Raw genomic sequence first — 15,164 nt, 5'->3', positions numbered from 1 at the left:
AGTGAATGAAAACAAAAAAATATGATATTCTGCAGGTTGGTTTGCCACATTATTAGCTTTTTCTACCATAAATCTAAACATTTAGGTATATAGGATTGTAAATAATAGCAAAAATAATATTTATGAATAATGAAATATCACTGTGATTTCTGTAATTATTCTGTATCATTCATTCCTCCTTTAAAAAATTTCCTTCTTCCTTTAGTTCTTCCCTCCTCTCACTCCCTTCCTTGTTTTCTTTCTTCATTGAGTCTCATTCATTTCATCCTTATAATTCCTTATCCTCAGGTATGGTAATTCCAATGAAAACAGATCTAATCTGGTAAAATAAAATACATAGGTACTGTGTATTTTTCAAAGGGAATTTACAGTTAATTTGATAATGAGGTTTAGTAGTTTGGAAAAATCATCATTATAGTTAGTATAAATTGTGATCTTTCTGTTAGTGGAATTTCTGTTAAGAGTTTTTATACCAGGATTTCTTGATCTGGGGTCCTTTCCCTTTGTTTTGTTTTGGGGAGTAGGACCATAGCATCCAGCATATACTCAAAGGGCCTGTCACCCCAAAAAGTTTAAGAAGCACTATAATTTTTTCTTTTTTAAAATAAATTTATTTATTTATTTTTGGCTGTGTTGGGTCTTCGTTGCTGCACGCGGGCTTTCTCTAGTTGCGGTGAGGGGGGACTACTGTTCATTGCAGTGCACGGGCTTCTCATTGCGGTGGCTTCTCTTGCTGCGGAGCACGGGCTCTAGGTGGGCAGGCTTCAGTAGTTGTGGCACACGGGCTCAGTAGTTGTGGCTTGCTGGCTCTAGAGCGCAGGCTCAGTAGTTGTGGCACATGGGCTTAGCTGCTCCGCAGCATGTGGGATCTTCCCGGACCAGGGCTCGAACCCATGTCCCCTGCATTGGCAGGTGGATTATTAACCACTGCGCCACCAGAGAAGTCCCTAGAAGCACTATAGTTTAGACAAAGCATCTACCCAACATAGCATCTGTTGCATCTCTCAACTCTTAATTCTTTTCTTTATTTAACTCACATACTTCTGCCACTTCTCCCACAGGATTCTTCTGATCATGATCCTGGGTCTTGCATCCACAGTCACAGAAATCCTCTTCTTAAGCTTTATTTATTTAAAAAAAAAAGAAAAGCTTTACTTCTTTTTTTTTTTTTTTGCAGTACGTGGGCCTCTCACTGTTGTGGCCTCTCCCGTCGCGGAGCACAGGCTCCAGACGCGCAGGCTCAGCGGCCATGGCTCACGGGCCCAGCCGCTCCGCGGCATGTGGGATCTCCCGGGACCAGGGCACAAACCCGTGTCCCCTGCATCGGCAGGCGGACCCTCAACCACTGCGCTACCAGGGAAGCCCAAAGCTTATCTTCTTAGCTTTACCAAGGAACCTACTCTTTGCTTTACCTAAATATTGCTTATATAAAATATGGTTTCCTAAGACTTCGTATGTATGAAATAAAATTATTTTCTTATCTAATACTCTTCTAGTGGGAAGAGTTCTCAATACAAAATAATGACTACTACATTATATTTGACTCTCTGATCTGATATAGTACCTCCTTTAAGTAAAAAAAAATACTTAAAATGTAACTGATAATAATAATTTAAAAAATAATTATTGCTCAGTAACTTGCTTTGGGTGATCTGAGTATCATTTGTTTCTTATTGGAGGATATTTTCCCCATAATTTGGAAAGTATTATACTTGAAATACTTCTCTGTTGTTATGCTCTATAAATCTTTTACTCAAAAGAGTATATTGAATTAGGCTTTTAGGCTGTCATGTATATTTTCACAACTTTAAATATGTCACATTGATTAATAAGCAGCAAAATTGTGGTAATATTTTCTTTTGAATTGCCTGATTAAATCAATTCTAAAAATATACCATGTTGCTGTTTTGATATTCAGTGGGATATTGATTCTTGTAAATTATATGTAACCTGAAAGTCATCATATTTGGCAAGTTATCATCCTGTTGATTAATTAGGCAGGGGTGGGGTGGGTCACATGATATAAGGATAGCAGTTGCTGAGTCAGGGACTTTTTATAGTTTATCAGGTTATGATAACACTACATGGCTGCATGATATGGCAGAAAGCAGAGGAGTAATTTAAAGATAATGCAAAGAATTGATTATTAAAAGAGAGACATCCAGGCAAGTTCCAAGGTCAAAAACTCCATTACCGAAATAAATTCCATCAGTTAACCACCAGGTATTATTGCTCAGGGTTTTGTTATGCAAAGGGAGACATAGAAGATATAAAGCATAGTTCCTGACATTTTGGAATTTACAGTCTAGTTGAAGAGAGCACAATAACATGTGAGAAAGAAAGACAGTATCATCAAACAACAAATTCTGTGGTCCTGACTATTAGTGCCTTAAAAATTCAGGATAAACTTATATCCCATAGTGTTTACTCAGTTCTTACATTTTATTATTTAAAAAATATAGTTAGGGGGCTTCCCTGGTGGTGCAGTGGTTGAGAGTCCGCCTGCCGATGCAGGGGACGCGGGTTCGTGCCCCGGTCCGGGAAGATCCCACATTCCGCGGAGCGGCTCGGCCTGTGAGCCATGGCCGCTGAGCCTGCGCGTCTGGAGCCTGTGCTCCGCGACGGGAGAGGCCACAACAGTGAGAGGCCCGCGAACCGCAAAACAATAAATAAATAATTAATTAATTAAAACCTTATTGAAGTAAATTTAAATTTATAAATAGACATTTTTTTCCTTATAAAAAGTATAGTCATTAAGCTTAATTAATTTTTAGATTGTTATTTAATGTTATCTGTAATTCTGTAATAAACATATGGTCCTATTTATTTTTACATTAAGTTGTTTTAACAAATTCTATTCAAGGAATTTGAGTAAAACTGTAAAAGAAAAAAATTTGGGGTCCATGTTATATTTCATGCATGTGCGATTTTATCACTGTAACGAGTATATGTATACTTCTATTAGTTTTTTGCACACCACTCTGTAAACATTTTTTTCTGTAGCTCAAATTTGTCATATTTACTGCCTATAAAGTATTCTGATATTGCATAATTTAGGTAACTGCTTCACCTTTTTTTTAAAAAAAATCTATTTATTTATTTATTTATTTATTTATTTATTTTTGGCTGCGTTGGGTCTTCATTGCTGTGCGTGGGCTATCTGTAGTTGCGGTGAGCGGGGGCTACTCTTTGTTGCGGTGAGTGGGCTTCTCATCGCAGTGGCTTCTCTTGTTGCGGAGCATGGCCTCTAGGCTCGTGGGCTTCGGTAGTTGTGGCTTGTGGGCTCTAGAGCGCAGGCTCAGTAGTTGTGGTGCACGGGCTTAGTTGCTCCACGGCATGTGGGATCTTCCCAGACCAGGGCTTGAACCCATGCCCCCTGCATTGGCAGGTGGATTCTTTTTTGTTTTTTTCTTCCGGTACGCGGGCCTCTCACTGTTGTGGCCACAGGCTCCGGACACGCAGGCTCAGCGGCCATGTCTCAGGGGCCTAGCCACTCCTCGGCATGTGGGATCTTCCCGGACCGGGGCATGAACCCGTGTCCTCTGCATCGGCAGGCGGACTCTCAACCACTGTGCCACTAGGGAAGCCCCGGCAGGTGGATTCTTAACCAGAGAAGTCCAATAACTGCTTCACTTCTGTTGGTCATTTCTAATTTTTCACTATTATAATGCTTCAGTGAATGTCATGGGCATAAAGTTCTTTTCTCTTTAGATTATTTCCTTAGGAAGAATTTCCAGGAGTGAGAATTACTGGGACAAAAGATATGATACAGATATGCTCATTTACACATATATTATGTAACTTATATGCTGTTTTTTAAAGAAGTATTGGAATAGCTTTCATCACCTATCCAAATTCATTGTGAATCCAGAGGTGTACTGTTGTACACAGATTTTGAGAAAGTGAAGTTTACATGCTTGAAAAGTAATGTAATCATGATTATACTCTACTCATTAAAAGGTATTCTTTCCAATGTAAATGGTTTTGTAGTTTTCAGTGACTAATGGAATTAATTTTTAATTTTTTCCAGAATACATGTGATGCAGAAAAGTCTTATGAAGTGTTATTGAGCTTTGTGATAAGGGAACTGTCTAAAGGAAAGTTATACCATGAAGAAGGAATGCAAGAGTGTGCAACGGTATGTTCTCTATGACCAGATGTAGTGGTTATTTAAAAATTTAGATTTTCTTGCCATTATGAATATTACTGTTTGTTATGTCTCTATTATAGAACGAATTGTTCTGATTTTCTTTTTTAACTTTAGATTAGCCCTATTGCTTGGTCTCCTGAATCCACGGAAAAATACTTACAGGACTTCTGCTTACCTTTCCTCAGAATCACCAGCCTTCTTCAGCACCACCTTTTTGGGGAAGATTTACCTAGCTGCCAGGTATAATTTGTGGTAGAGAGTAGGGAGCCTTTTTTTTTTTTAAACAATTATCTAATTTTAAAAAATATACTGACATATAATACTTATATCTATTATATATCCAGAACTGTCATACAAGTATATGTTAGTCTAACTCAAAGGAATAAATATTTAGAATATTTACTAATATTGTTACTTTTGTCTTTGTTAGCATCTACCCATTTTATGGTAATATTACTAATATTTGACATTAGAGGAGTTTTGGATTAGATCTGTGGTAATAAATGCCCAGTACTTGAACAGAAGATAGTATTCATATTAATATATTTATCACTAATCATCATTGGCTTTTAATATCCTTTTTAAAGGGTGTCATGTTATGTTAGCCAGCAAGCTGGTTGTTTGAATATCTGATGGCATTTATGTAATTTTAGAATTGCAAAATATTCAATTTGTAGCCAATTAAAACTTGGATGAATGAATTATCACTGGTTTAATCTATTTTGTAAAACTGTGGGTCAGCGTGAGTAGGTAAGAAAGTGACAGAGTAGGAAACCAGAAGGTAAGTAAACCAAACTGTGTTTATAGGATTATGTCCCTGACATTATCTGCCATTCATTTCCAGGGAATTTGATGTGAGAATTAAGTCATTTATATTTATGGTCTTTGAAGCCTGCATGCGGTGTATCGGAATTAAGCTGTTGATTGTTCCTTCTCTCTTAAAAAATTGACCATTGCATGAAATAGTTTGGATTCCTTGGTTTTTATCAAGTGATTCAAGATAAACTCTGCACATTTGTCCCCAAAACATTCTATTTAGAATTCTAAGATATTGAACAAATTAAAAATATTCATCCATTAGATATTTTCTTTCATAGTTATTTATTTTAAAATTTGAACTTAAAAGCATGTTTCCTTCTGGCATGTGAACATCCTCAAGCATAGAGAAGGTTAACCAAACAAAATCTACTACTTCCTTCATCAGCTTTGCTTTCTTCACATTTAAAAGCCAAAGGCTGTGGTTCTTTGTGTTCTTGTTACCTTTGTGTTCTTGTATTCTTGGTTTATTTTGTCATTTGTTTTTATTGGAGGTTATTTTTCTCCCATAAACTGAGAAGTACCTGGAAGCAGAAGCTCTTGTACTGAGCATTGAAAATTAGTCCGGGGCTTGGGTGTACAGTGATGCCTATAGTAGAGCACTGGGAATATACTTAGACCAAGGAAGAAATTTATCTATTAGGAGGCATGAAAAGGAATGGTGTGACATAGTGTCAGAAAGACAGGTTAAGGGGAAATTGTGGTGGATCTTGAATTTCACATGAAAGGAATTCGGACCACTGAAAGATTTTTGGACAAAAATGTGACATGATTCAAATTTTATTTCAGCATGAAACCTCATTCTAATATAAGGCATTTTGTGAGCTGTGAGGATTGGAGGGACTAGGAACAGAAAAGCCAGTTGGGAAAGGAAATATTAGAAATAGAAGAGGATAGGAAGCAATTAAAGATTTCGGAGATGAAATAGTAAGGATTTGACAGCTAGTTGAACATGTAGGAATCAAGGGAGAAGAAAGAAGCATACTGTACTTGGTTTTTGAGCCTGGGAGATTATGGTACAGTTGATGGAGGAGGAATATGGAGCAGTTTTGTGTGGGCCGAGATGAAAGTATTTTGCATATATTCAATTTGAGGGCTTGGTTGGACTATTTGAGTTAAGTGGATATATTCACCTGAAGTGAGAAAAGTAAGATTACAACTTTAGATAGAAGTTTGCTCTTTCTGTTTAGAGTTCTGTCATCTGTGTAGTCTTTTTTTGCTTTTAAGTATATATGTAATATATAAAAATGTATGTAATTATAGAAATACATGAATATATAATATAGAAATATAAATATACAGTTAGATATTTGCTTGCTCTCCTACTTTATTCACTTTGGCTTTTTTGTTTCTATTAATCATGGTAGTATGATATAGATGGGTATAAAATTATGCCTACTTTTAACTTTTGTGGATTTGACATTTTTTTCTTTATGTCACTTTCTTTCATTTGGAGTATTTTGTTTCACCCATTCATATCTCATACTTTTATCCAAAAAATGTTTTATTAAAATTTATTCTTTTGCTCCCTTTGATTCTAATTGCAAATCTACTCACTCAGCAGTTTTCCCTTAATGTTTTCTTCTTTTATTTCTTGAAGTTAACTCAGGAATCATTCATTCATAGCCCTTTGTTTCATTTGGGGGAGAAAGGACTAAACATGTATTTGTTCAAAGATATTTACAAAGCAGTTTATAATGGCTGGCTGTTTCTTAACTAGCTTATAAACTAGGTTTTCACTTTACAGTGAGGAAACTGAAGGATGAAGACACATCTAAGCTAGTAAGTCAGTTAGAGGTAGAATTTACCGCATTCATCTGATAGTATTTATATTGTTCCCCTTGTTCACTTCTTTAACTGAAATTATCTTTTCAATTTTGAGAGGAAAGACGGAGGTGCATATGCACGGAATTCAGTTGATCACACTCCTCAGCTTTGGCGTACTAAGTATAGTGCCTCTAATATTATTCTCCCTTTGTTCCCCACATGATATCTTATCCCTTACTTCTCAGAAGTAATGTGTATGTCAATATAAACTGCATATAGTGTTATTTTGTGTTTGTTTAATTTGTATAACTGGTATTGTGCTATAAATCTTGTATCTTTCTTACTTTTTTCGTGCTAAATATTATATCATTTAGACCTAATCATGTAGCTCGAGATAATTCTTTCTTATTTCTTCATAGTGGTATTCCAGTATATGTGTATTCCACATTTTACTTACTCCTCATTGGTGAACATCTAGGCTGCCTTCAAATCTTTGCTACCGTGAAAAAAAATAAACTGCTGCAATGAACCTAATGTTTTGTATACTTTTAAACTTTCTCTGGATTCTATACCTAACTAGCTATGGGATTGCCTATGTATGTATGGGATACATTCTGCCTCCTTGCCTTCTAACATGGCTGCTCAAGGTTCACATTCCCATTTGCATTGTGTGAGGGTTCTTGTTTTCTGCCCTGTACTTGCTAGCACTTTTTATTATCCCATGTTCTAATATTTGCCAGTCAGATGGGGGTAAAGTATATGCTTATGGTTAATTTACTTTGCATTTCTCTAATATAAATGCAGTTGATCATCAGTCCATGTACTTTTTAGACATTTAAATTTTCCTCCATATATTTCCTATTCCTATTCTTTGAGTATTTAAAAAAAATGGGTTTTCTGTCACTATCTTGCTATTGCTTTGTCAGTTTTGCAGATATCTTTTAACAGACTTTGTATTGCCCTTTGTGGAACAGAAATATTTAATTTTAATGTCGTCAGACCTATCACTTTTTTATTTATGACTTATGCTTTTGGAATCTTATTTTTAAAATCCTTCTCCAGTCTGAGATTATAAATTTATTTTATATTTTCTTCTCTTATTTTATAGTTTTGTCTTTACATTTATATTTTTCATTTAATCTGAACTTTATTTTGTAGTAAGGTATGAAGTAAAGATCTAATTTTTTCTCCATTTGATGAGGCAGTTTTCCTAAGACTATTTACAAAATAATCTATTTATAAAATAGCCTAACTTTTTCATACTAATTTCTTATGCTAACATGTTTCTATATTTCTGGGTTCTTTGTTGTGTACTACTGACCTATTTGTTCCTATACTAGTAGCACACTCTTAGCAATGGTTTTATTATAGGCATTATATCTGGCAGGGTCAGTTTCACTTTTTTTTTCCTTCTAATAACTTTTTGCAAATGCTTTTTTCTAAAATTTTTTTCTGGTTAGCTATATATGCACCTTTATTCTTATATATAAATGTTATATCAATTCATAAATATCTTTCCAAACTCCTACAAGCTGTTAGATGAGAATCTCTTTGAATTATCGTTTTAAGGCATTGAACATAGTTTTTACGTCCATTTATTCAGGTCTTCTTTTAATATTTTCATAGAATTTTAAAATTGTCATCTTAAGGTCTGGTATTTTTTATAAAGCTAATCTAGAGGCTTTATGGTTTTAGTTTCTATTTAAATGATATCTTGTTTTCTGTAACATTCTCTGATTACTCCTTGCTGGTATAAAATAATACTATTGATTTTTGTATGTTCTTGTGACTGGGCACTTGCTGAACTCTCTATTAATTCTAGTAGTTTGCCTGTTGATTCTTTTAGGTATTCTGTGTATCATATCGTCTGAAAATAATGACAGTATCATCCCTTCCTTTCAAATCTTTATTTCTCTACTGTTGTCTTAATGCATGTCCAGTACTATTTTGAGCAGTGAAAGTAATAGGCAGTATCCTTTTTTGTGCCCTACACCAAAGAGAATGCCTTTAAAGTTTCCTGTGTATGTCTGTTTGTTTTATTGTAAATAGAATCATTTAAAATTACATTTTCAATATGTTGCTAAAATGGAGAAATCCAGTTGGAATTTTTGAACGTTAATCTTCTATATTTAGCCACCTTGCTAATGAATTCAGTGATTATTTCTAATAGCCAGGACGCTCTTGAGTTTAATAATACACTTTCTTTTTTTTTTTTTGATGTTGGGGGTAGGAGTTTATTAAATGTCTAAATTAATTAATTATTAATTTTGGCTGTGTTGGGTCTTCGTTTCTGTGCGAGGGCTTTCTCTAGTTGCGGCGAGCGGGGGCCACTCTTCATCACAGTGCACGGGCCTCTCACTATCGCGGCCTCTCTTGTTGCGGAGCACAGGCTCCAGATGCACAGGCTCAGTAGTTGTGGCTCACGGGCCTAGTTGCTCTGCGGCATGTGGGATCCTCCCAGACCAGGGCTCAAACCTGTGTCCCCTGAATTAGCAGGCAGATTCTCAACCACTGTGCCACCAGGGAAGCCCAATAATACACTTTTTAAACAAACATTTTGTTATCCATGGGACATCATCAAGAATGGTACCTGGTACATGTCTGACACAGAAGCCTGCTCTCCACACAAATCTATTTTAGTTAAACATCTTAGTCTAACACTATTTCTAGTACCATATTAGGGCTGATTATAGTACCTCATGTGGTTCTCTTTATCTTTCTTCCAACTTAATTGCATCTTCTCTTATTTATACTCTAATTCTGGAATTATTAACAGAAGGACTGGAGGTAGTTTTTGAATTCCATAGCATTGTTTGTAAACTGTTTGTGTATGTGTATTTTTCTTGGAAGAAAATAGTTATCAGATTATTATAGGTGGATTATCCACCCACCCTCCAAAGTTGAAAAAACACTGCTCTAATGTCTCCTTTAATTCTTTCGTCTTTCTTCTATCTGTCAAAAGTAGTTTCTCTTTGAATAATAATGATAGCTAGCATTTATTGTACACTGACTACATGCTAAGCATTGTTTTAAGTGCTTTGCATTTAAATTCATTTAAGCTTCACAAAACTATGAGGTAGCTGTTACAATCTTCACTTTACAGACAAGAAAACAGGCACAGAAAGATGAATAACTTGCTCAAGATTCACAGCTAGTAAGTAAAGCTGCCAGAATTCAAACACATTTAGTCCAGATGCCAAATCTGTACAATTAACATCTGAGCTATGCTGCTGCTTAGTACACAAATCAGTTTTTGAGGAGTACATGTTATTTTCTTCTAGTTTTAAGTCTGTAAAAGCCACTATCTTATTGCATATTATACTCTCTTTGATCTCAATATGAATACTCTATAGACATTGCTTAAAGTATAATAATATAGTGATTGATTTATTGATAGTCGAATAGACATACAAGAATAGCAGACAAAATTGAAAACATCTCAAGTGTCCATCAGTGAGAAACTGGTTAAATAAATTGTGATTTATTCATACAATGGCATACTCTGCAGAAGAAAAAAGAATAGAAAGTTTTCTATGTGCTAATATGGAAAAATCTCAAAAATATATTAAGTATCCCAAGGCAAGGTGTGCTTATATTAAATGAAAATAGAGGGAAAATAATAGTACTCATATTTGCTTGTGTGTGTGTATGTATGATACTCTGGAAAAATATGTTAAGAATTATGATCAGTTCTTACCGAGGAGTTGGGTTAGTGAGTTTGAGATTTGGATAGAAGGGAAAAAAGAATGGTGGAGAGACTTTTTTAAAAACAGTATCGTTTTATACTTCTAGATTTTAAATAGTGTAAATATACCACTGCAGTAATTTATAGGAAAAAAAAGTATTTATTTTTTGAACAGGTAATGTATTCACATTTTTTAAAGTTCAAAAGGTACAAGAAGATATTCTATGGAAAAAAATCTCTGTTTTACCCCTTTCACTAGCCACTTGATTGCTGCCCAGTTGCTATCAGTTTCCTCTGTATTATTCCAGAGACATTTTATGCATATACAAGAAATATGTGTGTGTGGGGAGGGTGTATTTTTTTTCTTTTAGTCCTCTTTTTATACATTGTTCTTCAGCTTGCATTTTTTTTCCCTTAAGAGTGTATCTTGGAGATCATTTCATATTCAATACATGAAGACCTTCCTCATTTTGTCTTACAGTTTCAGAATATTTCATATATGATGTACCAGGATGTATTTAATTAGTCCCCTATTAATAAACATTTGGGTTATTTCTAGTCCTTTGCTATTTACAAATGATACCACAGTGAATAATAGTATGCACAAGTTATTTTGCATGTTTTTTATTTTATTTGTAGGATAAATTCTTAGAAGTAGCTGAGTAATATTCCATTGTATATATGTACCACATTGGGAAGCTGCTGTATAGCACAGGGAGCTCGGCTTGGTGCTCTGTGATGACCTAGATGGGTGGGATGGGGGGGCGATGGGAGGGAAGTCCAAGAGGGAGGGGATGTATGTATACATATAGCTGATTCACATCGTTGTACAGCAGAAACTACCACAACTTTGTAAAGCAATTATACTCCAAAAAAAAAAAAAGTTTATGCACACACACACAAAAATCCTTAGAAGTGATTTGCTGTTTCATCATTTGCATACTTTTGTGGTTTTGATGATTATTGCCAGAGTGCCTTTCATTGAAGTTGTACCAATTATGTTAACACCAGTGATGTGTGAAAGTTTCCCTGTACTTGTGTCTACTTAGTGTGTTATCATATTATTTAATCTTTGCCTCTAGATCTTTGGTCTAGGTAAAATATCTCAATGTAGATTTTTTTTTTTTAAGGTTGTTTCAATTTACATTTTTCCTAAGGTTGAGCATTTTCCTTATGCAGAGCTATTTGGTTTTCTTTACTGTGACCTACTTGTTACATGCTTCTTTTGAAAATAATTAGGAAATGAAAATGACTGGGAAAATCATTTAGTATCTGATCTTTAAAAAAGTATCTCATGAGTTTTTCTTTGTGTAGAATAATCTGCCACTCTCATCTATTTTGTCCAAGTCAAATGATAGGGAGGAATGAGAAACTTTTCTTTAATTTTTTTCTTCTTTTATAAATTTTTCCTCAGGTTTCTTTCATTTTAGTGACCCATTTTTGGATTCAACATCTGCTTCATGAGAGGCCAAGTAATCCTGAAGTAGTCTGTGAATCCCAGGGGGAAAAATACATTTATGTAGATCTTTGTTCATTTTTATCCATTGTTGGATTTCCTGTCATAAAGAAGATGAAAAAGTATTGCTATTTTCCTACCATTAGTAGTTCCCATTGTCTCAAGTTGTTTTTGTGCCTTACATTAGAACATAAATGCCCTCTCTCAATAGAGCAGGAAGATATAACAGCTGTAAATATATATGCACAAAACAACAAAACCCCAAATTACATAAAGCAGAAATTGACAGAATTGAAAGAAGAAATAGATAATCCACAATTATAGCTGGAAACTTCAGTGTTTTTTCTTAGTAATCAATAACAAGTAGATAGAAAATCAACAGGGATAAATGAGACCTGAACCATACTATCAGTCAGCTTGATATAATTGACATCTATAGAATACTCCACCAAACAATATCAGAATGCATATTTTTTACAAGTGCACATGGCCCATTCACCAGAGTGTACCATATGCCAAACCATAAAGCAAGTAGCAATAAATTTAAAAGAATTGAAATCACAAAACGTATTTTCTTACCACACAATCAAATTAGAAGTGAGTAAAAGAAAGAAATATATAAATCCCCAAATGTGTGAGAATTAAGCAGCACACTTCTAAATAACTTATGTATCAAAGCAGAAATCACATGGAAATCAGAAAACACATAAACTGAGTGAAAATGAAAACACAGCATAGCAGAATTGTGAAATGCCTCTAAAATAGTTCTTGGAGAGATATAGCTTCAAATGCTTATATTTAAACAGAGGAAAGGTCTAAAATCATTTATCTAAATTGTTACTTTATAAAACTAGAATAAGAGTAAGTTAAACCCAAAACAAGTAAAAGAAAGGAAATTACAAAAATCAGAGCAGAAGTCAATGCATAGTAATGGAGAAACAGTAGAGAAAATCAATTAGTTCAAAATCTGGTTCTTTGCAGAGATCAATAAAATGGATACACCTAAATGTCCGGAGCTCAGCTGAGCTGGGAGAGAGAGAACTGAGCTGCTAGGTACTGGAGTGGCTGATTAAAGCAGGAAGCCGCAAATGAAAGAGTTAAACCTTTAATCACTTACTGTGATAGTATAATCAAGAGGCTAAAATCAGAGAAAACGCTGATTCCCCGTTCCATTACCTTCATAGAATGAAATGGTGTACCAGTTAAGGATCAGGTGGATCAGCACAGATGTGCGAATCTGTTAAGGGAGCCGCAAACAGAAGGTTCTTGCAGTGTTATGAACTCTGAGGTGGAGAGGGGGGTGAAGGGGTAGGGATAGGAGTGGAAAAGTCCTGGGTACTGAGTCAGAGTGGGGAAAACTTTCTTGAAGGTTTCAGCTTTTTCCCTTCATAAGGTGGCCTTGGCAGAAGTGTCAAAGTGACCCCTGCCCAAGGCCTCAGATAGAGAGGCCTAGGAATAAAGGCGCCAGGCCTTGGAATGTAAATGTGTGAAAGAGCATGACTGGCCAGGGGGCCTGAGACCATGACTGCAAATCCCTTCAGAGACTGCAGTGCATTGACTGTGTGCCAAGTCTGGTGGAGGGAGGACATTTTTCACCATGAGGCCTGCAAAGTAAAACCTTTGTAATTATCTGTGGTTAGGCCTGAAAAAACACACATAGTTTTGTTTTTTTTTTTTTTGCGGTACGCGGGTCTCTCACTCTTGTGGCCTCTTCCATTGCGGAGCACAGGCTCCAGACGCACAGGCTCAGCAGCCATGGCTCACGGGCCCAGCCGCTCCGCGGCATGTGGGATCTTCCCGGACCAGGGCACGAACCCGTGTCCCCTGCATTGGCAGGCGGACTCTCAACCACTGTGCCACCAGGGAAGCACACATAGGTTTTTAACCAGGAACCAGACTCCTCACTAGATTGATATGGAAAAAAAAAAAAAAGAGAGAGAGAGAGAAGATACAAATTACCAATATCAGGAATGAAGGAGGAAACGTTCCTACAGAACCATAAGAGAATATTATGAATAACATTTGCAAACAAATTTGATAACATCGATAAAATGAACAAATTCTTTGAAAGATACAAATTACTAAAACTGACTCAAGAAGAAATAGAAAATTTTGAATAGATCTATATTGAGTAAGGAAATTGATTTAGTTATTAAACTTCAACAATTATTATCCGGCCAAAAAATGAGATCAACAACTTTATAACAACAAAGATAACATCATGATGAATTCTATGAAAAATTTAAGGAAGAAATTGTATCAATATTATATAAACTCTTAGCAAACAGAGGAAGAAGGGACACTCCATACTCATTTTATGAGGCCAGTTTTAGACCAATACCCAATCCAGGCATCATGAGAAAAGAAAACTACAAACCCATATCTCTCATGAACATAGAAGCAAAAGCCTTAATAAAATACTACCAGTAAAAAGGATAATACACTATGACCAAATGGGTTTATCCTAGGAATGCACATTGGCTCAACAACAATAAAAAATCAATACACTTAATTCACCATATTAATAGAATACATTTTTTAAAAGCATGTGATCATCTCAGTAGCCATTTGACAAAATCTAACACCCTTTCATGGTTAAAAAAAAAAACACTAATAAAAGGAATAGAAGGGAAAGGCTGATAAAGGGCACCTATGAGAAACCCATAACTAATATCATATTTAAAAGTGAAAGATAGAAAGCTTGCCCACAAAGGTAAGAAATAAGACAAGGATGTCTGCCCTCTTCCTGTCTTTTAAGCACTATAATGGAGGTTCTAGAAAGAGCAGTTAGGCAAGAAAAAGAAAAGACATCCAGATTGGAAAGGAAGAGGGAAAACAATCTCTGTTTGCAAATTAGATGATCTTGTTTGTGGAAAATTGTAAGGAATCTCTAAAAAGCTATTAGAGCTAATAAACGAGTTTAGCAAGGTTGTGGGATACATGATAAATGTACAAAAAGAGTCAGTTGTGTTTCTGTGCATTAGTAATGCAAAGTCTGAAAATGAAATTAAGAAAATAGGGTGATGATGGGCTTCCCTGGTGGCGCAGTGGTTGAGAGTCCGCCTGCCGATGCAGGGGACACGGGTTCGTGCCCCAGTCCGGGAAGATCCCACATGCCGCGGAGCGGCTGGGCCCGTGAGCCATGGCTGCTGAGCCTGCGCGTCCGGAGCCTGTGCTTCGCAACGGGAGAGACCACAACAATGAGAGGCCCACATACCGCAAAAAAAAAAAAAAAAACTAAAAAGAAAAAAAAGAAAATAGGGTGATGGAAATATTCTGGAATTAGATAG

At 35.7% G+C, this 15,164-nt stretch overlaps 1 protein-coding gene across 1 annotated transcript in view; it reads left to right on the top strand.

The window, feature by feature from the left end:
• The window catches only part of UBR3 (ubiquitin protein ligase E3 component n-recognin 3), a 233,561-nt gene that overhangs the window by 207,420 nt on the left and 10,977 nt on the right, over positions 1-15,164 (top strand). Inside the window, 2 exon segments of the mRNA XM_081243003.1 lie at positions 4,031-4,138; positions 4,265-4,390. Of these exon segments, the coding sequence (XP_081099129.1) occupies positions 4,031-4,138; positions 4,265-4,390 (234 nt within the window).

This window comes from Mesoplodon bidens (genome assembly GCF_964165515.1).
Source record: "Mesoplodon bidens genome assembly, chromosome: 8".
NCBI classification, from domain to species: Eukaryota; Metazoa; Chordata; class Mammalia; order Artiodactyla; family Ziphiidae; genus Mesoplodon; species Mesoplodon bidens.
This window is presented reverse-complemented; position numbering and strand designations above follow the sequence as displayed.